The following is a 24,400-nucleotide window of genomic DNA, read 5'->3' on the forward strand; positions in this document are numbered from 1 at the left end:
TAAACTTGCATTCTCACATATGAAATTAATAAATTTATACCATTTTCTTATGTGATTAAAAAATAAATAAAAAAAATACCTTTCTATATTAAAAAGCAATAAACTTGATAGTCTTATTAATTACATTTTACAATGCAAAAAAGATTATACAAAGTGTGATTCGTAAAAAAGAAAATTGCTAAAATAATTTGCACGCGCAAACTAAATATATTACCCTCCAAATATATACAAATATGTATATATGTATAACTCCAATTATTTATTTAAATTTAAAAGCCACGTTTCTGATTTTATCTTGCGCTGGTTGTTACCGACAGACGACATCTTTCTACAGGGTCGACTATTGGTACGGTTCCATCGGTATATACCCGGTGGCGAATAAAAAGAATAACCGCGAGCAAGAATCTCAGCATCGATCGTCTGACCAAGTTTTTTTCCCGTTGATGTTTCAGCGAGCAGTCTACGCCACATCGCCATCTGCCTGGTTCTCTACGAGCTACCCTGAGCCATTCTCATAATCATCAGCACAACCATTCACACAGACATGAACCAGCACTACTTCCGGCGCCGTACCTCACTCCTCCACCACCACCAGCGTCGAGTTACATCACGGTGCAACGCGGCTGCGCTCTGCATTCGAGGTAAGTCACACCCGGTATATGCTCTGTTTGTATCGCCCTAAAGGCCATTGCACGTACAAAAATTTTAGTCGTAATCGCAAGGTCGTAAGCAAATCGTCCAATCACAGTCAAGCATTCTTATTACGTTATGATAATTCTTCTCTATGATTGGACGATTTGCTTACGGCCTTACGATTACGACTAAAATTTTTGTACGTGCAATGGCCTTAACCCCTTACCAGTGTCTGACGCCTATATGCGCAAAAATTTTAGTGACCACCAGTGTGTCTGACGCTTATAAGCGTCGTCATAAAAAAATTCGATAAAGACCAATTTCAAACATTGCGATTTCAATAAAACTTGGTGTGTAGGGATTTTTTGGGTCGCTGAATCCAAATCTGAAGTTAAAATTGCAAAATTTTGAACAGTTGATCCAATATGGCCACCAGAAATATAAAAAAACGTCCGATTGAAAATAAAATTGGTTTTTACGTCACATTCTGGGTTTTTGGGGCCACTGAATTCAAATTCAATATTATAATCATCAAATTGAAAATGGCAGATCCAATATGGCTGTCATGAATTTTGAAAATTTTCGATTTGAATATTTTCAAACTTTGCGGCATCCATGTTGGATCCGCCATCTTTAATTCGATAATTTTTATATGAAATTTGGATTCAGCGACCCCAAAAACCCCCAAGGAATATTTTTTATAAAAATTGAAAAAAATTTTTGTCAACACACTTACGGCACAGAAACATTTTTTTCTGTACACTGTTAAAGGGTTAAGGACCGACTTAAAAGGGCTCCAAGATTCTAGCAAATTTTTCCTGCTAATACATTTTAATACACCTTATTTATTTCAACGACTTTTCATTTCGAAATCGTAGGGTGTATTGCAATAGAAAATCGTAAGAAATCAAATATTATTTGCCTTTAGACATGAGATTATTCCAATTTTGTTCGCAATCTTGTTATACGTATTATTAAATTTTATATTTTTATTTTTTATACGATTTATTTGTCATCAAAGCAAGCAGTTTTCATCTCATTATTAAAATTATTAATTTTTTACATAATAATGGTGAATATCTTACGATTTTTATTTTACGATCATAAGGGAATCTTTATATAAGAAAGGAAGAGAATAGACGCAAAAGCAAAATACGCCGAGGGCGGTATATTCCTTTTAAGACGACGTCTACACCTACGCACATATCTTTGGTAAAAGGCACAAGAATGCCGAAACTTGTTTTTCTCGCGAAATATCTTTGCTATTCGAAGCAACATAACGTGAAAATAGAAGTAAACAGATTGATCGTTTGCTACTCTGCAAATTTTATGATAGCACGATGTGATCTTTAATGCGCCACGGATGATCGATCACGTCGCGTGTTTGGCAACAATCCATTTCGAGAGTCGAAAGTTCTTAGTAACGTTAGATTTTAATTATAACTTTCGATCGTCCCATATTACTTGTTTCTCTCTATTACGGACTCTCTTCGATATTATATTGTCTCTCGAACGTTTCGATATACATCTCTGAATATTGAATTGTAGGAACGTAATTCATTATTTCAAACGCTTACAAATTTAATTACTTTTCTTCTCGTGCAAAAATAAAAATGCGCATGTCTGACACGAATTAATTTGCAACATATCGTTCTTTTACTCCTAAAAAATAAAAGAAACAAATCGATGACCTTATTAAATCTGACTAACAATAAGAACATATCGATATGTTTTTAAACCATTCGTTTGAAAGATATTTGTAACAGTGTGCGATTAATATCGCAAATATTTGAATACGAATTATGAGTGTATTTAAATCTACGTTGAATTAAATCGAAGTTGATCAGCTGATGATGAAAGGCAACGTAAATTTCAATCGTAATTTCGATCTTGTGTATATTTACCGTAATATCGCGCAATCTCTCCCTGTCTTTCACGTGTTGGCTTTTGAAATATACGCGGCGAATTAAAAGTCAGGTCGGCGGGTCACGTTTTCCCAACACTAGGATTATGGACGAGCCTCCAATATGCGTACAAATTACTGTTGGCCAAGTTGCTCGTGCAGATCGTGTATGCAAGCAGCACACCTGATGAACGAACCTTGCTCTTCTTTTGCGCGTTATAAAGAAAATAAAGAACTTTCTTCTCATCCCTTATTCTTCTTTTCATGCGCGGCGCCATTTAAATAATTAACCAAAATCTTTTTGGCATTCTTTTTATTTGGCGAATTAATTTTCATTTGATAATATTGAGATATTTTTTGATAAATTTAAAATATTATAGATTTTGTATAGTATAATTATTTTTATATCAAATATCCCTCTTTATCTGCCTATCTCTAATTTTCTCAAATATCTTATTTCACAACTCTCTCGTTGTTGCGAATGACATTTCCGATAACTCAAAGATACCGCAAGCATCATTTAACGCGACACGGAATACCGCTTCTGGTAACGACACACGATCTCGTTATCGCTCGTGGACATAAGCCGCCTAATGTCGTTGCGAAATTAGATCGACGTAGTTGGCATTAGATGGAAGCAAGAAGGATACCAGGGAGCTCGAAGAAAGCGCGATCGAAGAACTTGTTCGATGCTCTCTTTTTCTCTCTCGAAGGTAGGGCTACGAGTTTTTCTCACCGTTAAATCTCGTACAGCGCTTCGGAATTTTTGTTGGACGAACATACCATAAACTCGTCCGGATATCCGCGAGCAGCTTCTTAACTTCTTAACTGCCAAGTTCTTGCCGTAGCTTACGCGACCCGTGTCGCCCTATGAAGAAATCGCAAGAAACGGCGTACTGCATTAGTGTAGCAGAAGCTAGAAGCAGTATCGCGAACAAGTTAAAGAGCGATATTGATTCTGGGCGAGTAGATTCAATCGCGGTGTGTAATTACCGTTCATTTTCGAGCTGCAACTTGGCAGTATCAATTTCCAATTTGAACAAAGTGCTTCAGTACATATTTTTCGAAAAAATATAAATCTTTAATTTCAATTTCTTCACACGACCTCGAGTGATCAGTATCAAATAAATAAAATAATACATCAGATCAGATTGCATTAGCAAATGGTGGGCAAAAGTGAGAGAAAAGAATTCAATTAATGTGTTCTGTCACGAGAGACAAATGGTCTTTTGTCGCGAATATTTTTTGAGATTCGCAACAGAGAGTGCATCAGGCTTTAATTTTTAATCCGTTCGTCTGCGCTTCCTTCCTTGGAGCGACTTCACTTTAATTCCTGCCCTCGATCCATTACACTTTCCGAGCGAAACGCATTTCGCGATATCCGAGATCGAACTCGGAGGGTTCTTTTCTCGCTGTCGCGGGCATTGTGTATTGTGTCTATGTGCCATAAGCTTATCCGTCGAGCCATCCTCACTATAACGGCGCCGAGACTCTAGTCGCCATTACTTTTCATCCCTTATCCTCTCTCTTACTTTTTCCCAGCCTTCGTGCTGAAGCGTGAAAACGTGTTTTCGCTATTCGCGACACCGAACTTGGAAATTCACGCTCGCTCTCGTGCCTCCCTTTCGTACGATAATGAAAACAAATTCAATTGTAAGTACAGTAATAGAGGCGCATTGTTTATTGTCGGCGTACTCCTCATTTGAATCTCGCTTCTTGCTTCGTATCTCCCTTATTCTTGAGATGCCGTCATACTGTAAATTGCTCGCCTTGAGAATTGTTTCGACTATTTTTACGGTACGTGCAGAATCGTCTTTGGTGCTTGAAATTATAGCTGATCTTTGTAATTGTATCCACATAGTTTAACTTTCGTAATATTTTCTATTTTTTTTCATACTTTACATTAACATAATTGTATAACCTAACTAACATGATTGTTGCAAAATAGAAGTTTAACAATAGAAGATAATTTCCAAAGAGAGATTATTAAATTTATCGTGGAAATAATTTATTTTTGGAATCTCGTATCGGATTTAGAACAGTAAAATGTTGGTCGAGAAAGCTCTCGAGTATGCATACATTTTTCGAGGCGTATTTGGTATATTAATCTTAAAATTGTCTTTAATTTTTAACTCCATCAAAAATATAATTTATCATATTACGGTATGATATTACGGTAACTTTATCATATTTATATCATATTAATTCAATTAAGCTTGGGAATAAAAGCACGTATGTTCCGAGAAATATTGTAAATTCAACAATTTCGCGTTTTGTTAATTTAATATCTGGAGCTTAACAAACTATTTAATATCGTGACAAATAGATTTCAGAAACACGCGTGTCTTCTCTTTCTCTCTCTTCCTTTTTATCTCGCTTTCTCTTTCCGTCGACGCGTCGTCATCGTCCCCCTTCGTCTTCCTTCACGAGCGAGTGATAACGCGTGATTAACGCCCTCGTTATCCGTCACACCCGGCACCAAGATTTCTTACCTCTCCGTCCCCCATTCTTCGTTCCCGCCGACTCGCAATAGGAGATTCGATCTGGACGGGTTTCGCTTACTCTCGTGAAAATTTCGCTTCCGTTCTCACCTTTCGCGCGTCCTACCATTTCTCTATTTCCACCTTTTCGAGGTGGCTGCTGCTTTTGCTGCGTCCCACCTTTGTCGCCCACGCGCCCTTAAACGACGAGGAACGACGAGAAAAATCGCGCTCGACGAGAAAATTATCGCGAGTCTTTCGTCACTTCTCTCCTCTACGCGATTAAACGCTGTCGGTCCGGAAATTTTCGCCGTGTCTCTCTCTTTTCGCCGCGATTTTGTTCCCTCCGAGCTTCCTTCTTCGAGTCGTCGAAATTCGAGCCACGCGCGAAATTAGTTTCGACGGAAGGACGAAGAACGCCGACGACTCGGAAAGACGGGTTTATCGATCTTTGGCGGAGCAAAATATAAACGAGACACGAGGTAAATCGATACTCTGACTGGCTCTATTTACTTGTGAATACGAATAATTGAAAGACGCGCTATATTTGTGAAAAACGTGACAGACGTAGCTTTTAATAAAATAAAACGATTAAAAGTTTGATCATTCACAGAATTAGTCTTTGAATTTTCGCAAGATAATAATGAAAGCGTATTCTAATTTGATTATTTGAAGTAGGTTATTTGATGTATACTTTATGTGCTATTCTCATCAAATTTTCAAATGCTGTATATTTATATTTATATAGAAAAACAATTTTAGTCATCATTCATAGATAATTTATAGATGATATAATTTCGTAATAATTTTTTATCAATTTTTCCTTCGTGAATTTTTCAATACTAGAACGAATCTCCTGTTTATCTTTCCAGCAGAGATAAAAGTAGTTCTCCAGTCTGATCGAAATGCTCGCAAAATCGCGCAATCATCATAATTACACGAAGGTAATGCGCTTTACATTGATGCTTAAGAACGAACATTATAGGCTACAAAAACTGAAACCTGGGGCTAAATGAAAAAAGTTAAGGGTTCGCGAGAGAAATTGCCAGAATGGCGGAAATCTAATAATAGGAAGAGAAAGAAGGGGGTTACAAAAAGGCTTCCATTCGATCTAATTTTCGGTCAGTCAACGCTCGAGGCGTTGTTCCGATCTCTTCGTATCGATTTCAGAGAATATCAATGCGTCACTGACTGAGACAAGGATGACATATGTATACGTATTGCACAACGAGTGCAGGATTCGTTGTTTATTTCATCCTCCGTACTGCGCGCATAAAAATGTCCGTTGTCGAAAATAGTTCTACATCTTTGCAATGTTCACAAAGTTGAAAACTTTGAGCCGCACGTTTGTTCGCGAAATTTTTCAATTTTTTCGCCAAGATGTCACACGTACTAGAGAAATAAATTTCTTAGTACGCTTTTACGACCGTGGGGCGACAGAAGCTTGTGAATCTTCATAATTTTATCATCGGCTGTACTTTGCATGAATTGTCTACAATGACATTAAAGAATAAAAATTACAAAAGAGAAAGGAAAGAAAGAGAATTTTTTTAAGTAAATAATTTAAATATAAATTTGTGAATATAATATATTGTTCTTCTTTGTAAAAAAAAATATAATTTATTACGTATAATATATAAATGCACGTCGTTGTGTATTTAAAAGATATATCGTATAATGTTTTAACAGCGATCGAAGATATAGTACGTATATCTAATACGGATTGTAAACAAAAGTAACATGTAACGAAACACATTGCACTCAACGCGAAGAGAATTAACGGCTCGCATTCCGCTGCGCTAGTAGGCGCGCGCATTCGCTGGAATTTGCTGTACCGTAATGTTTCCGCAGGACAAGCCGAAGATGTCGGGAAGGAGAGAAGAACGGTAGTGAATGGTCGGCGCGTTGTCTCGAAGTCTATAAATAACTTAAGTCCAGGCCGTACATCGTGTTCCCGGGGTGTTATTTCCTTCGTGAGATAGAGTGCATCCCCCGTTATCGGTCCATGGTATCTTTCGTGGTCCTCGGAGAGGAAGTCTCTCTTCCTTTTTCCGACGTTCGGCTATTAACTTTGCGAGCGAAAAGACCGCTATGTATCGATGATAAATAGTGGTAGAAAAAGTTTTTAGCGGGACAAAACTCTCTCTCGTAAACAAAATCCCCCAGCGAAAAAAGAGATCGCGGAGTCGATTCTTCGCGATATTCCGCTAATCGAATGATAACTCGTCGTCGATTTCGGTCAATCTCGCTCGATCAACAAACGTCACCTGAACATCGTTTTAACTGAGTTTTGAATGATTAATTCACGGAAACGCGTACAATATCTGCGGTTAATTGCGCGCGACGTTACTTTATCCCGAAATTGAAGACTAGTTAATTAACTGCTTTTCTCCGTGCTATACATCGGCGCATCGCGTCGTCGTGCGCTAATTAATTCCATTTTCATGCGCAACTTTTTAATCCACTTAACGTAACACCGCGTCGTCGCGCTGACCGCCCTCATCCCCTTTCCTCCCACCCCATCCCCGGTCTCATTTCTTGCCGCTTTCGACGCGAGGGGTATTTATTTAAGCTCACTGCTCTGCAATCCCTTGTGCTACTGGTGATTAAAAGTGATTATCTCCTGCATATTTCTACTCCAGGATTTGTACTTTTGGATAAAAAGAAAAATCGAGGAGCAGTAATTATTTCTATCTTATTTGCGTGGCAAGAGATGAAAAGTATTGACGAGCATGCAAATCGTTAAATAAACGAGAAAAGATTCCATTAAAAAAAAATGTATTATTACACGAAATGGGGGCGGAAAATATTAATTAATCTGTTGAGACTTTTTATTAAAGTAAATGTTCTCTTATTCGTGTAAATTCTTATTCATAAATATATAAGATTAATATAAGATTAATATATAAGATTATTTAAGATTTCGGTCTCGGCTTTGAATGTTCGAGAAAGATTTCTCAGAATTTTGCGTTACAGTTTCACAGCTCGGGTTTTCCATCTTTAATACGAATGTACGTAGTTCGCGGTACACGGTACGTACGCTGTTTCTCGTTTGTCTCAATTTGAGACCAGCGCAAAGCACCCAGCATCGTGTTTCAGATGCCAAAGTTCTCCGAGATAACCCAACTCTCATCCACACATATGCACGGATGTTGTTACATTTGATGTAAATGCATTATGCTTATAGACTTCGCATAAAGATGCGGTCTCTCGTTGGACGCTGCAATCGCTGCAATATTTGCGCACGTATGATTACACACATGACTATACGTGATTACGTATATATGTTACACGCTTTCCGTGAAATCAGCTTGTTCTGTCGAGACCGGCATTTTGCAAAAAGCCTATTTTCGTAAAAGAGCTTGCGATGTATCATAAATATAGCGAAACAGATAACGGTACTTTGAATTGTTATATAAAAAAAGTTATCATATTATCTCTAAAAAAATTCTCAACGATCCAATTATATTCACTCGTACTTTTTTTTCTCGTCAAACTATAGTCGAACGCTTTCTTTCCATACACTTTGCACATTGAAATTATTTCATTGATTATATAACTTAAATTGTATTGGATCCTTACTTCATTGTTCTTTCCTCTGCCTATTTATTTCTCGAGCAGAGATTTCACACTCGGCGTCGCAAACTAGGGATTTCTTGGTACCGGTACTGACGTATACACATGCACCCTTGTCTCGTTGCCTTTACACGACCGCGCCCGTGCGGTCATGCATCTTACTAATGGCGTGTCTCTACGATGCATCGCTTTGTGCGGTTAGTTTAAGCCAAGTCGAGAGTGTCGTGCTAGGAAAGGCGACCTACCCCTTCGCGCGAGCTGTAGACAACGGAAGCCTCGTCGTCTTAAGACGGTGATAATGGAGGCTGCATATTTAAGTAAACGCGAGATTTTGCGCGGGCGCATCGCTGCAATATTGTAACTTTATTATAACGCGCTATATCACGTATCGAATCGATATCTCCTCTCTCTCTCTCTCTCTCTCTCGTGTATTCAATTTAACAGCTTCATCGAGGAGAGCGTGCGATATCGACGCGATATACTCCGACGTGAACGAGGAAATTGCCTTATTATTATCGCGCGCGACAGCGAGAATGTGCAATCATCATCAGTTCATTACCTGCGGTCAACTTTAACGGGAATGAGAGAAAAGTTTCAATAAGAAGAATCCACTCGTAACTTTCGTCTAACAAGAATTACTCCTTCGAGAAACCTCCTTAATCCTTTGCGGGACTCCGCGTTGGAATGGATTATATATACGTGGTAGTTGGAGGAAATGTTATTTTTTGTCAACACTTTGGAATCAATAATCATAATTTTTAAAAATATTTTTCAAGTCTCTATGATACATGCACGTAGCTTAAACGACAGAACTGTTTCTCACGTCGACAACTAATGGCGTTAAAATAAATGTCGTCCCGTTTCGTGCGAAATTATCTCTCGGATCGCAGAGAATTAACGTAAAAGAGGGAGAAACTTTCGCTACTATCCTTTAACTCGAAGTGACCCCGGAGAGTGTCACTGCTACGATCTCAAGTCTCGCGATAACTACCCCGAGCGTGTTGCGAATATCAAGTGTTTTCCGAATCGGGGAGGGAAAACTTCTCCGTATCTATTGCAAGACCGGGTAACACCGATGATGCGGGTGAAAGGTTCGAATCGGTTACCGTGAGTATATTTAACACGCTCGACACAAAACAACCACGCAAATGCTCTTCGTATTACGTAATAAGCTGCACAGGCGGCGGATTATGCCTGCGGCGGTGTTACCCGGTTCAATGATCTGCAGTCTGTGGACGATATCGTACGTTATTAACGAATAAAAGAGACGATATTGGCTGCAAAGTTTATCCGCGGCTTTATAAAAGAATACCCACGTCTCGCATACCCCCGGCCGGATAACGAAATGCAAAACCGCTCGACGAAGACCTCGATATTATACTAGACGCTGGAATAAAAAGCTCCGCTCTTAAACCTAGCGATAAACATTCGAAGGGGAGAGAGAGATTCAAAGCCGTTTTCTCACAATATATTCGATATTATTACCAGCTTCAATATTTAGTCTCTCCTTGCGCGCCTCTCTCGTGTCACAGAATTCTTATTAACGTTTTTCTCTCGCGATCGCATCAAGTTTTCATTCGACGCTAATATTATAGCGGAGACGTGAACGATATCGACACACGATAAGCTGTCTCTTTGGACAAGTAAGGAATTCAGATGACACATTTCCAAGTATCGCTCGAATTTCCTTTCGAAGCACGTCGTTTCTCGCGAAGCGAAGCGCCTTGTGTCATCGGAGAGATACGAAATACGTGCCTTGGGCTTTTCTTTTCACAAGACAAGAAGATCTCTGCATTTTTCCCCATCGGGGTCGAAGGGTCGCCGCCGCCCTTGGAGAAGCGGTGGCATTATCAGAGAAAGAGAGAATCGAGACCGAAAAGCACGGAGGAAAAGAATTTCGTTCATTTTCGACGCGCGAGGAAGCGTCGAAGAATCTCGCCTGTTCTCGCCTTAAATATTACGCGACTCGTTGCCCCGACAAACAAACGCGGCGAAATTACGGTTCCGTATAGCTCCGTATAGCATCCATTCTGCATTAATGCAACGCAATAACCTGCGTCTGTGTATATCGCGCGCATATGCATCGCCCGTGTCATATAATAAACATGTGCCCCATTGTCTGTTGCATAACCACATTACGCTCGCCTATGCAGACTATACGGACTATAGTAGAGATAGGTTCATGATAGGTATATATCTTTACCGCGGGATCTTTCAATTTTTTTAACTATTTGAAACCTTCTCTCGACGAGAGTGAGTTGATCAAACGCCCCATATCTCCTTTCAATAAACTCTCTGTCCTCGAGATTGATTTGAATTCTCGTAGAAATCAACTGTGAGATTGGGGCTTTAAAATGGTTCGTATTAAGCAGACGAAACTCTGTCTAGTTGCGTCTGGTCGATCCTGCATGGAAAAAAATGGGAAACGATGAAGACATTAAGAATGTATGTAAAGAGAACGCGCTTATGTCACGCGACGGTTATATCGTCCCGGATTTAGTAGGCCACGGGGAGTCGATAGAGGATACCGAAGTTGGACACTGATCAAATGTAAGAGCTTCCTAGCTTCCATCCTGATAATCTCCTTCGAGGGCGACACGTCCGTCGTAATTTGTTGACTTACGCGCACGTGCGTGAATGAGAGTGTACTTGATCGAGCACTCTCTATTTGATGTTGAATGCTTCACATCGATACGTTTCTGTCTTGAAATAATTTTGCAATCTTTGTACAATCTTTTGACGGAAAGAAAAATCTCTCTACTGTTTATTACATTTACTATCGTATCTCTGTCCTTATACTTTATATATACGTAGGCGAGGTCTTCATGCAAAGCGTGACAAGCGAATATTTTCCAAGATATTGATGATGCAGATGTAGAAAAGCTATTAAACATAGTAGAGTCTTGAAATTATTCATTTGTCAGGACACTTTACGTATCTGTGATATATGAATCGCACGTTCGGAATCAAAGTTCAGGAGAATGAAGAGAGAACGAATGCCGCGCGATATCGAGATTCTATCTCGCGAATGTCATTCGCGTTACCTATAACAGGCTCTTTACCGGTAGTGCTTTACAATGATGTCATACAACACACGTGTTTAACAGCAAGCATATCGTTTTGCACGCTCGTGTTTATGGGTCACGTTGCTCGCTATTCATTCACGAGACTGGAGGTTCTACCCTCGATCGAATGAAACGACAGGAGACACCGTCGTCTAAAGAAAGATCGTTGAGCGATATTCCCTGAAAAGATCCTCTTTAATATTTCCTTCGCAACGGAACGGCTTAGCTACGTCGCTTAGCGACGTGATGATAATAAAGCGAGCTCTTCGTTGGTGCAGAGAGAGTCACAGATACACGAAAAGAGCGAGAAGCTAATGATCTTAATTCCTCTCTCATTATGGTCGGATCGCCTAATGTTATTTCCGGTACTTAACATTTCACTAATCAATTAGCACTATAATTTAGACATGTTCCTGCAGGTAATAGCATTGTATCTCTTGTATATTTTTGAGTTACAAATTATATTATTTTATATTTTTTTTATATTAGGTATGTCATGAAGAATCAAATTTTCTTTATCGATATATTTGATGCTTGGCTTCATCTTCTCATTTGAAAAAATGAAAATGACAACGCTCTGTACTCTTTATTCACGAAATAAATGCAAATAATTATTTTTGATAAGAAAACTATTCTAAAAGTATGTGAACCGGGGGAAGACGCTGTAATCGAAATCTTTTCTTCTGTCATCTTTAAAAAATGGATTTTCTATATGGACTTTCCGTGCGCGCAACACGAGATGTTACATATAACGTTACATTGTACCCTAAAACTCTGTACGACAAGATAATTCGCCCATCGTAAGCCAGATGTGTACCGCGGAAGATACTGCCTCCGCGAAACCCTCGTAAGGACAATGCGCCGCCGGCGATCCCAGTACAGGAAGAGGGAAAAGGGGATGCACACGCGCACCCGAGTCGCGACCAAGGGGGTGAACGAAACGGGAAGAGAAGAGAAGAGCGAGAGAGCGAAAGCCACGGCGTTGTAACGCTCTCTCTCTCTTCGCTCTCTCATCCCTAGTTCATGTACTGACGGAGAGAACGCGCCGAAGGGGTGGCAGCAGCTCGACGGGCGGCGGTGGCTGGCGACGGCGGCGCAGCACGGATGCAAGGGGGATGGAAAGGGGGGAGGGTGGCAAAGGCGCATGCCAGTTGGGCCCTCGCCGCGCTACGAGTCGGGCAACCCTAGAATTCTCTCTCACCCTCTCACAGTCGCGCGACGTTAACCCTCCTTTTCGCGAACGGCGGAGTGCGGAAAATTCCGGCGACCGCGTCCTCTTATTCTTTTTCTCGTTCTCTCTCTCCTTTTCTTTCTCTCGCGTCGATTTATGATTAGAAGAGACGGTGCCGCGTATATCACAGTGTCACTCACGACAATCGACCGGTAATCCACTCGTCCTTCCGGCGTCGTTTCTCACGCGACCTCGGTCAAGGCGATCGACTGCCGTCTGTCTCGTATATGCGCTGATCGAGCGAACGCGAATCTCTCTCGTCGACTTCCTTCGACGTCGACGTCGGCGTCGACGAAGCGGTGCGGTGGTTGTAGCAGAGCCGCGACGTCGCGCGGACGTCGCCCCGCGATAAACTGCACGTGAGCGTACACCGGCTATCCTAGGTGAATCGTGCCGTTCCGGTCTATGCCGTCGAACATAATTATTTTCTAAAGTGAAAAAGTCTCACGATAAAAGTTGCTCGTAACAAAGTCTCTCGTCGCGACGAACGTGCAGTTTGTTTGCATACGTGTATCCGTGGCATTAGTCTCTCTCTACCCCTTCTATATATAAAATATTTAACATATCATTATTGTATTTATATGTAACTCGGCGTCAGTCTTTCTTATCATGTTTAGCACACGATATTCTTGTGTTAGACAAAACAAACGTAGAACAGACTCATTTAACATTTAATATATTCAGATATATATCTGAATATCAAATACATTTTATATATATTTAATACAATTTATATTATTAGTTAACAGTCTTCGAAAAGAGATTCTCGCACCATGTCGAGAAAGATAATTTAAAGAATATTATTGTAGAAAATTAAAGATAATAGAAGGAACGAATGATGCGATATGTTCATTTTTAGTAGTTTTAATAGCACACATTTGTATCGAAAAATAATCGCAAAAGGTCATTTAAATCATCTATACTTAAATTCTAACATGATCTTCGTATCACGAGGTCTTGCTTCGATTTTCGGCCGCGACCCGAAAGGACAACGTACGGAAAGGGTTGTTCGCGAAAGGCCAAGGACGACAGATCCGCTCCGGGAATTGACAAACGAGCGATTGGTCCTTACGAGGAAATGAAGCTCTGCAATATTCAGGAATTCATATCCGCGAATTAATTTTGACATACCAGCAGGCGCGGCGAAGGGAGCTCTGTGTGAAAAATGCATATATAAATTCCATCCCTTCTCCCCCGTTAATTTATCTCCCGTAAGCGTCGTCGCGACACGCGAAAACGAATGCTAATCGGATGTATCCTCATCCCCCGGAGCGTGCTAATTCGTGCGAGGGTTGAAAACAAGGGCTCGAGATGCGAGGGGTAGGAACGATAGAAGACGCTAGTGCACGAAGGATGGAGAAGGAGTTGAAGTCATTAAGATACGACTAATATGCGCTCTGTCGTTAAGTATGCATCTCGTTGAGTTGCTTCCGCATTCTCAAATGCCAAATGCCAAATGACTCGACATGTCGGTCGACGATTTTATACAAACCGTTTTTCGTGCCTATGTTGTCGCGATTTCCTAATTCGACTCGAAACTATCAAATTCGCGTTCGTGTCGCGACGAGGCGCGTTTCTCGATCGATGTTTTAATCAAGAAAATAGTCCGAGTGGGACCGCGTATTTACGGTTTCATCGACGCGAAACGTGTAACATGGCAAAAAACGGAGTAGGGGATTCGCTCGGTTGAGGATAGGGTTGAAATCGATGTGGAAAAATGTTTCTTCCTTGGTGGTTGCTGTTATGTTACCTGTATTGCGCGCGTGTTATCATGTTTTTTTTTATCCTTTACGTATTTAACGCACTTGACGTTAGGATTTAATTTTCGTATAACGTTAAAAATTCCTCATTAAGTTCGACTAAATTATTTGTGCGCTATACGCTATTTATACATCAGTTTTTTCCACAGAATTATAACTTTCATATAGAAAACATCGCGTTTGCCATTAAACTCTCGCTCGCAATATATATACATATATGTAACCGGTTTTTTAATAATCACCTGAAAGGTTAAACAGATTATACGGGAAAGCTATTAAAAAATCTGCGCAATCCAAACGATGCGGGTTACGCTCCCGCGAGCGAAAATAATTGGACGAGGGAATTTATATTTTGCGTGGAAAAAAAAGAAAAAAGATCGCCAAGAGAACGGCGCTGCTCTCTTCTCGTAATGTCGACGACAACCTTTTGATATAAAATCGACGGCGGTTACCGAAGAAGGGAGTTGCGTCGTAGCGGTAACCCTGATTATTCATGTATTCGACTACTATAGCAACTCCGGCAACTGTTTTCGATGCAAGCTTATGCATGCCGTCGAATACATTATGTCACGCGTAGGACCGATAATGCGATGGCGAGAGACAACACTTCTCTCTTATCTTTTTATTCGTAACGAGCTTCTTCAAATTACCGATAATATTATAGATCACGTATAGAGTATAAAGAGCGAGCAATCATATTCGATCCCTTTATAAAGCTTTCATTCTCTCTGACTGAAAGAAATTTAACTACACAGTTTATATATTTTTTTATGCGCGAGTTTAAGGAAAAGGTACAATACAAAATTTGTATTTTTAGAAATATTTAAAAAATCTCTAAAAGTAAGAAAACATACAATAGTAGACGGAATCAATTTTTACGTGGAATTCATTATTAGACGTGTGATACGAAAATTTAATGAACTCGAAGCTGTTTTCAGTGCGATTGTGGAAAGCTTGTCAGACGGCGTTTTAATATATCTTGGTACACCTCGTCGACCGTTTAAATGAGTTTATGATCGATTTATCGCTTCGAGAGGCATCCTCGTGCGCGTCTGTGTCGGAGTATTTATTTCCGGGGAAAATTTAAGCACTGTGTATGCGCGTGTATATATGACGGAGACATATATCATGAATTTACATTTTATGGTGCGGCGAAGAGACGAGAGAAACTCGCGACGTCTCTTTATTTTCATAAATGCACGGCAATCTTCGATAAACGATGATAGATTTTGCATTCTCGCGTAACGAGTTTACGCAAGTTTATTACCCAAAGTGGTTACCACGAGATTCGATACGCGACAAGAGTCTCCGCATTTGCTCTTCAATTTTTCAACTAGGCATACTTTTTTACAAGAGCGAGCGTAAATAAATATATTTTTTAATCGAGCGAAATGCAATATATTATCGATATTATTACGTTAGCACAGTGATATGCAATTGCAGCAATGAATTTTGAACCCGTTTGAATTTTATCCGTTCTCCGGGCTATTTTTGCAAAATATATATGTAGATTGCGGCAAAGAATGGATGTTTTCCGTCGCGCGGCTGTTTATATTAATACAGGACATTGCGTGTTCTAGCTTGGACCGGGAAACGACATTTCCGCGCGACAGGTAATTTGCTATTCCGCTTTAGAATTAGCCTGACTAATTGCCACGGGTTGACGATGAGAACAAATTCAAAGCTCGATGGGGTTGCGGGAAACATACCATCGTACTACCCGTATACGTGTACCGCGACACGTGTAAAACGCTTTGCCCGATGAGTTTCGCACGCGAATAATTACCGCCGGTACCTCTATCCTATCGTAAGTTAATCTTTATATTATCAGGGACGGCAGTGATAAAGATCCGCCGAAACTGCGCGAGAATCCCGAGAGAGGTTTATTATCGTCGATTTAAACATGACTTGGAAGTATCTCGACTCATCTTCGAGAGTAACCGATAACGCTCGAATTCGCTCGGTAAAGCCGTCGAGAAAATCCGGAACGAGCCTCTCTAAAGCCTGCTTCGCATAAACTTGGTACGTGCGAAAATGTAAGGATTTCGCCAATCTACGAGGATCTCGAAGGATCGCGATCGAAGAATTCGATCCCGGAGGAGAGGTGCGGAGAAGAAACGCGCGAGGATATTCGTTCGATGTGGATAACGCACAGCCATCATGTTCGCGTGTCTGTGGAATTTCTTCGACTGGTAAGAAGCAGTAATGACATTCATTAGATATATACCGGTGATGTAATACGCGGAAAACACTTATTCGGAACACCTCCTGTCTTCTTCTCCCAATAATAAACCGATCCGTCATTTATTGTTTACCGAGACATCCATCCCTTGTTTTTCGTCTCTTATTCTTCGCAGCACACGGAACTCTTTAGATCCTCCCGTTCCGAGGGAGAAGGAATTTTAATTAATATTAATTGAGACTGCAAGCAAATAGCAGTTGGAATGAATGCACAATTAGAATAAATGCCTCAAGTACTAGGTTGATGACCGTATTACATCGTCGTCGGGGAGAAGGTTCCGTCAAACGCTCACGTGACGTGTTTTTGCGGCAAAACTCGAAACGCTTTCGGTTATTTCCGTGTCCGTTAATTTGCAAAGGCGGAGAATGATGGAATCCCTTCGACCGACTGCAACTTGGCGTTGCATAATTCGTCGGAAACGGATTAGCGGGGCGCGTATGCGGCGCGGAATAATGAATCCTTTCTCCTTCGCGCCGCCCTCAATTAGTTTATTTGTAATATTTACTCGCCTCCTCTCGCATTTCCTAAACATCCCTCTCTCTCTCTCTCTCTTTTGAATTTTTTTCTTTATTCATTATTTTTTTTAATTACCAAAGAAAGAGAGAGATGAGCTCGAAGGAATTTTTATTCACAGTTTTATATTCCGTTGATACCGTCATTCATCTCTTATCTACGTTTAACGCGCGAAATATTTTGAGACAATATTGAAAAATGAAAAAGGGAAACGTTGCTACGGAAGCACAAAAGTCCACAATGCAATCGATATCGCCAGACGATTTGACACAGCAGATTTTCTGCCTTCGTCTTTTATTATTTATGGTTTCTCGACTGATTTTCAGTTCACGTTTCAGTCGTCTCGTTATTTCGTCCAATCCAATGCTTCGTTCCATTATTTTTACATGTATATACATATATGAAGAAACGCTGACATGAGTTGTAATTGTTTAAAATTCGAGAAAGAAGGGAAATATGTGTGCAAGATAAACGTGACTGATCCATAAAAATATGCATAATAGCATCACCTTCTTTCTTCTTTAGATGATTGGACGAAACAAATGATGTATTGTTATCGCTTTATATGAATATATTTCGTTTGTATTATTATTATTTCGTTTAACTTTTCTTTTAATTTTTTCGACCGGTATTTTTTCATCAAACATGTCCAGCTTCATTTAAAAAAAATATAGGAATATGTATGGTATAAAAATATTGCGAGATTTTCTACGACCTATCTTTCATCTTCTCAACCAACATAATGGATCTGAAAAAAAAACCAATATCCTGCAAAAAACTTGAAAGGATTTTAACAATCGATTATTTCTTTCGTCAATCTAGCTTTAATCGCCGCAAGGTTTATGTAAATGTGAGACGTATAAAAAAATAATACGAACGATTCATCAAGTTTGATCTCGTTGAAAAAAATGATAAGAATCGAATCTCGCAGGACAATTGAACAATGAATTTTTCGACTGCACTTTATCGAGCGTATGAAAAGTACTTTAAAATTGATTCTCGCATCGTAGTCATAGAAAGCGATCTCTGCTCGCGAATATTGCCAATATATGCATAGTCGAGCGGATATATTTCCTTATATATATATGAATAAAAACTTGTCTCTTCTTTTCCATCCTCTCTCTCTCTCTCTCTCTCTTGGTGCTTCTTTTTCCATTTTTTCGCGATAGACCCGCAGGATACGAATCGTACGCGCGAATCATATTGTCGCACTTATATCGCGCCCGCTTTCGTAATATTGCCTCGATACGTCAGAACCTTTTCATCTGGCTTCCACGTATACCTCGTGTTAGCGAACATGGTAACGAGAGGGGAATCGGGCGTGCGGAACACAACGGAGGATCCGACAAGATCGCGTGGGAAGCCATGCATTGTAGCCTACGAGAGATAAAGGGGCGATTGTTGTCGATAAGGGAGCAAAGTGCGTATATGGGTCAAGTGCTTTGTACGTCTTCGGTAAATTTGATTAATGTACACGGCCGCTGTGATATCTCTCTCTACAGTCTCTCTCTTTAGTATATCTCTTTAGTATCTTTTTCTGTAATCTAGAATTTCTTTTTAGTACCTCCCTCTACTCCTAGCTTGAGATTAAAATGATTTTATTAAGGTGAAAATTAATCAAGAAGAGAAGAGAAGAGAAAGAGTGAGGGAAGGGGAGAGTAATTATATACCATTTGTTTACGCCATATACGTATTGTTATTCGCATTTATATCTCATGTATTTTATGGTGAGGTATTCTTGCAAACTCGAAACAAAATGTTCATCCGCGAAACTACTTGGAGGAAACGGGTTGCAACTTGACAAACATAATTAATCTTCGTGCTTTCTCTCATTTCGTTATTTTCTTGTGTACGCGAGCTCTCGTTTTGCGTGTTGCCGCCTCCTCTCGGTAGCTAATACTCACCATAGATTAAGTACGTCCTACTCGAACAATACTCGACGGGTTTTCACTATTTTCAGCCGGCTGGGCCGACTTTCATGATATGATTATCGATCGGCTAGGTCAACGAATGTGGCGAGGGATTGCACTCGAGCCGGGAGAAGACTTCGATTGTTCGATTGCAACACGTGCATTACGTATGGCGTGCGGGTTATAAAGGTCCATTCACACGTATCGCTGACGTGTTATTCGGTATAATAGCGCCAACCGGCATTGTAGTCACGTTATTACGATATTTGCGCTTCGTTGATTGTCGCTCGTGTACAAACAACTCGATTAGCGCAACGTCGATCGTGTCCCGGAAAACAATTAAAAAGATTACGCATATAGAATTATCGAAGAATATATTTATATGCAGATTCACGAGATGAATCGTAGAATGTGCGGCACAAATATTTGCCTATTATATCGAACAGCTACGCTATAAAATGTTATTAATGCGGAAGACTTGGCGTAATTGATTATGCAAACGTGATTGATTGTTGAATATGAGTATGATTTTAGTATTAAATTACGTACGAAGATCTACGAATGTCATCGTTGCAATATTCATGTTCTATTCTTGCGAAATTAAATAATTATAATTATAATCAAGAGTAGCGTTACATTTCAAGAGATTAATATCAAACTTATCGTTTTGACACACTTTTTCAATAATTATATTATCCTAATTAAATTTTAACATTCAATATAGGTGCATTAATTTTTGAGAAATAATAGGCAAGAATAGTGTCGTTAATTTCATCGAATACTACAAAGATAACGAGTATGCGGAAATGATGATCCTCTCGAAAAAGGAAGGGAATGTATATTCTGTTTCAATTGTACCCCTGGGATGCTCTGAGAGGAAGCGATGTATATAATATATATATCACGACCGACAAGACGCCATGTATCGATCTAAACTCTCGTGTACACTCATCGCTCTTTGAGCTCTTGTCGTAATAATTAACTGACAAGTTTGTTGAGTTTACAATTAACACTGTGGATAAATAAACTTTAAATTTTCCGATCGAGTGCGATTTTAGTTTTCGATATGTTTTAGAGAAATTCCGTCAATTAGATAACGCGCTACAACTTGGGAGATTTTTACAATCTTTTATAGATTACCATTTGAAATAACGATCACATTTTTGCATTAATTTTGCATCATGTAAACCCACTGTTTACAGTTGTTAGAAATCTTCATCGACATCTTATTGAAATTCATATCATCTCTTACATCTTACACCTTGCTTGTATCACTCTCCTGAAGAAGCGTCTGGCGTAATACCGGTTAGCCGATAACCATGATTATAACCTGCGAGAGATAAGGTCTTAGTCTTGCGATCAATATTCAGGAGGGAGTCTGACAAAGTAACAGGATGCATCCGTCGGAAAGTTAACATAAATTCTCCAACTAATATCCTGTCTTATAACGTTAAGCGCGGCATGCTTATAAATTAGCTTCGGCGCGCGCGCAGTTTATTTTGGCTTTGCTTCCAATAACTTGCAATAAACTCATATCTCGCGGCCGGGTAGTTGCTCCCCGACCTCAACCGACTGTCTTCCGCGAGTCACTCGGCAGTTGATTCCACACGAGGCGAGCATAAAGTTTGTCGATAAATTTCTTCGAGGTAGTACTGGTAGTAAGTCCGTGGTTGCGGAAGAGATGAAATGAGAAAAGGATGGAGAGGAAGCGGAAGTCGGTTTTATCGACTATGTAGACCGCGCATATTGGAAGCTGCAGGTATACCTGCAGACGCATGCTCGTAATATTTTCTGTTTGTAACTTTCCGAAATTGAAAAGAGGAACACTGGGCGCGCGTGTATATGGAGAACAACACGTATCGTCTATTTCGCATGCAAACTGCCGGAAGAGAGCGACGCGCCTTTTCATGGAACCGCACATTCTCTCTCTCTCGAGAGAGAGAGAGAGGGAGGAGGATCCTCTTATACCTTCTTCGAATATGAACCGCAACGAGACGACCGAGCACTTCGCATCGGTATACTCGACGGGCTTTCATCCCGGATGCAAAAATATTTACGAGTTGTTGCGGAGAGAAGGCTTTTTTCAAGCGCGTCTAGTTGCGCGTTGCTTCTTTTTTCCCCATCCATCCTTCCCTTCCAGCCGCAAAGCTGTCTCCCAGTTTTCTGCCATTAGGCTTGTCCTCGTTTATCTCCTCTTTTCCTACCTTTTTGGCGCTGGTGATCCTTCATACAACTATATATAAAAATATACACGTAACGTCTCTAAACGAAATGTGATAAAGGATAACAAAAATGTTTACGCAAGTGTACATCAATCCGACGTATATATACGTTTGTTGTTGGTGAAAAATGTGCATCGCTACCGAAAATGGGCTTTAAATTAGGTCAATGGTTGTATTTTTCCTCGCAAGAGTGTGTACTTTGTAAAATGGGATACCCGGGATACTTGGGTATACACATTTGCTCGTGCTTATTCGAGCGATTACTTTCACGGTCGAGGTCTATACATTCATGTAGCTTCGCGCGCTAATTTTAACCTGACCTTCCCGCGGATGCTGCAATCCAACAAGGTCAACGGCGAAAAAAATGTCTTTATATAGCCGACTTTCATACGTATATGTATTACCATCTCCGTCGTTTGCCTATTAGCAATTTATCGGTCGTCCAATTATTCGCAGCGCTCCTTCGCGTCTATTTCCGTAGGATATCGATATATCGGATATTCTCGATATATATTTTCTGGGTCAACTGACAGGGTGAACTTAAAGGATCGCGGGCGTTCACGACGATACCGTTCACGCGAGGAGGGAGTATCAATTTTATCCGACGCACTAAAATATTAGAAACCGCGCGGGCCACCGAAAGGATGACATTTTAATGTAATTTACCACCGCATAAATTTGCAGCGCGTTATTTAATTCGCGGGCGCGTACATATAACTCGCTGGACTGTATTAAATTCTCATTTTCGCAGATGACCAACAAGAAGCTATGCCTACGCATCGCGTTTTTTAATTGTCCGCTTTACTTTGTCCCTCATCTCTCGTGTCACGTTTTCAACGTATACGTTCGAGCGTAATCACTCTAATTTCATTATCGCGTGCGACACGCGGTAGTGTTGTATTACGGTAAACATGTATACGCTCGTACCATGAATAAACGCCCAAAGAATAACGAACAGCTTTTTTTCTACAGGCGCTTCTACTCGTTTTAAACGCGCGATACTTTGATGTCGGGTTCGTAGACGGGGCGTTTGAAAACATTTCACACAATTATCTTCCGTATCGCAACGTTTTAATTTCCTAATCTAGACGACTAGAAATTATTATTATTTTGATTTTATTATTTTTATTATTCAAATCAATTATTTTTGTGTTTTCAAGAAATACACATTCTAGCAAAATATTGAAACATATTTCTGGTTTATTTATTTAGACACAAAAAAATCGTCGGTTTTTAGTACTTGTGTTTATACATTTTGTATAAACGAGTACGAATACAATCGGCCGAATACTTCCGTCGTAAAGAATTCCCGGTTCGAAAAGATCAGCGCGACTGATAGCATCGCGTGGCGTACGAACGTTCACCAACGCGCCGCGAATAAATGAGTGTATGTACACGTCAAGCTACATCAGAGAGGGTTGCAATCGTGGCGCATCGCGCCGCATCGCGACGACCCCAATTTTGCGATGCTCGCAAACGTCAAAGTAACGTATACGGTATACGTTCGAGTGCATTCGCGGGCGACGCAGCGGGGTTGTTTGTATTCCCTCGTACGATGTTTCTCCTCGTAGAGAGGACAATCATTAGATGTCACGTACCGCGTATGGCCCAAAATGATCTCGATCACCTACAACGATCGAGAGACCGACTATACCGCGCGTTGCGTTTATCACGGCTGAAAATTACGTGGTTTTCTCGTGTGCATTTACAATTAATCGCATCGCGATGGAGAGAGAGAGAGAGAGAGAGACAAGCTTGAATGATGTCTGCGGTTGATTTTGGTCAACATTGTGTTCGCTAGCTGCTGCATTTTACCGTTACACGAGATTTATACGAGATTAAATCAGATTATTATTTTGTGTTTTTGAGATATTTTGGATTTAAAAAAATTGGCGTTTTTTAAATTAAAAATGTTATAAAGAGTTTGATTTTTTTTCAAAACAAATTTATCCGACTTGCGCTCACGTGCACGTTATTGTGTACCTTGTACATATACTTGGACTCTATATAGCGTCGTTTACGGAGGATTACGCGAGATTATTATACGATCATTAAAAGAATATTTTTTAAAAAATCAATAACACTCTGCCTTTTATATGAAGGCTTTAACAGGCGGAGACTCGGAGTTTCGGGCAAAGTTGCGGCAGAAAATAACGATGTGGCCATCGCGGGGATGAAAACAACTCCATTAGAGCGCACTCTCTTAGTACATTGGTTTTTAATTACGTCCGTGGACTCTCAAGTTCACGACGTAATTAATACGGCGCGATATTTCTTTTTCTTTCTGTTTCTACCGCTAGAGCAGCAATTCTGCGCTAATTAAGGGCAGTCATTAAAACGATGCGAATCACGCAGTGGAGTGTATTTCAAAATTTTATTTAAACGCTATTTCGGGTAAATGACATTAATCATTTCGACGTTAATACATCCCATCGCATCGCATTGTTACAGTCGATTATCTTAGCCGTCGTCTAAACGCGATTCGAAGATCTAATGTCGAGTAAAGAGGAGATCTCATAGCGTTCGATGGAGTGGATTGGAAACGGACGACAAACAGAACCGGTCAATCGAATCTGCGGTTTCGGCAAACCATGATGCATTTCCGTCATCGCTTTTAGCTTTCGAGGCTTGGTAAACGAATCGATAATTTTCAAGTCGATCTCGCGTAGTCGTCGAATTCGTCAATTCTGTAGTTAATGTAGAAATCAAGATTTGACTATATATTTAAAAATTTTATTATTTTATTTATTATTTTTTAATTGATTATTTGGCAGGTGTTGGCGAGATTTATCTCTATATTAATGCGCAATCTTATTCGAAGAAAGTGCAGAACATTTGAGAATTTATGGAGAAAATAAGTGGAAA

General features: G+C 40.1%; 1 protein-coding gene and 1 long non-coding RNA gene across 16 annotated transcripts in view; one reads left to right on the forward strand and one right to left on the reverse strand.

The window, feature by feature from the left end:
- LOC145934731 (uncharacterized) overlaps positions 1-24,400 on the forward strand; it is a 127,235-nt gene that overhangs the window by 44,048 nt on the left and 58,787 nt on the right. For 11 of the 14 annotated variants that reach the window (XR_014425096.1, XM_083035444.1, XM_083035445.1 and 8 more), the window contains one exon: positions 453-641. Coding sequence is in view for 8 of the 14 variants with exons in the window: in XM_083035448.1 (XP_082891574.1) it covers positions 453-641 (189 nt within the window). In the remaining 6 variants the exon portion in view is untranslated. Of the gene's footprint in view, positions 1-452; positions 642-12,804; positions 14,296-16,479; positions 16,841-24,400 lie in introns of those variants that run through there. The other 3 variants (XM_083035439.1, XM_083035440.1, XM_083035442.1) reach the window with 3 other exon arrangements.
- The window catches only part of LOC145934734 (uncharacterized), a 120,059-nt gene that overhangs the window by 41,375 nt on the left and 54,284 nt on the right, over positions 1-24,400 (reverse strand). The gene's annotated exons all lie outside the window — the stretch shown is intronic.

The sequence above is a fragment of the Prenolepis imparis genome, unplaced genomic scaffold (genome assembly GCF_030444845.1).
Source record: "Prenolepis imparis isolate NDT839.2.m4 unplaced genomic scaffold, iyPreImpa1.0 SCAF_4, whole genome shotgun sequence".
Lineage (NCBI taxonomy): Eukaryota > Metazoa > Arthropoda > Insecta > Hymenoptera > Formicidae > Prenolepis > Prenolepis imparis.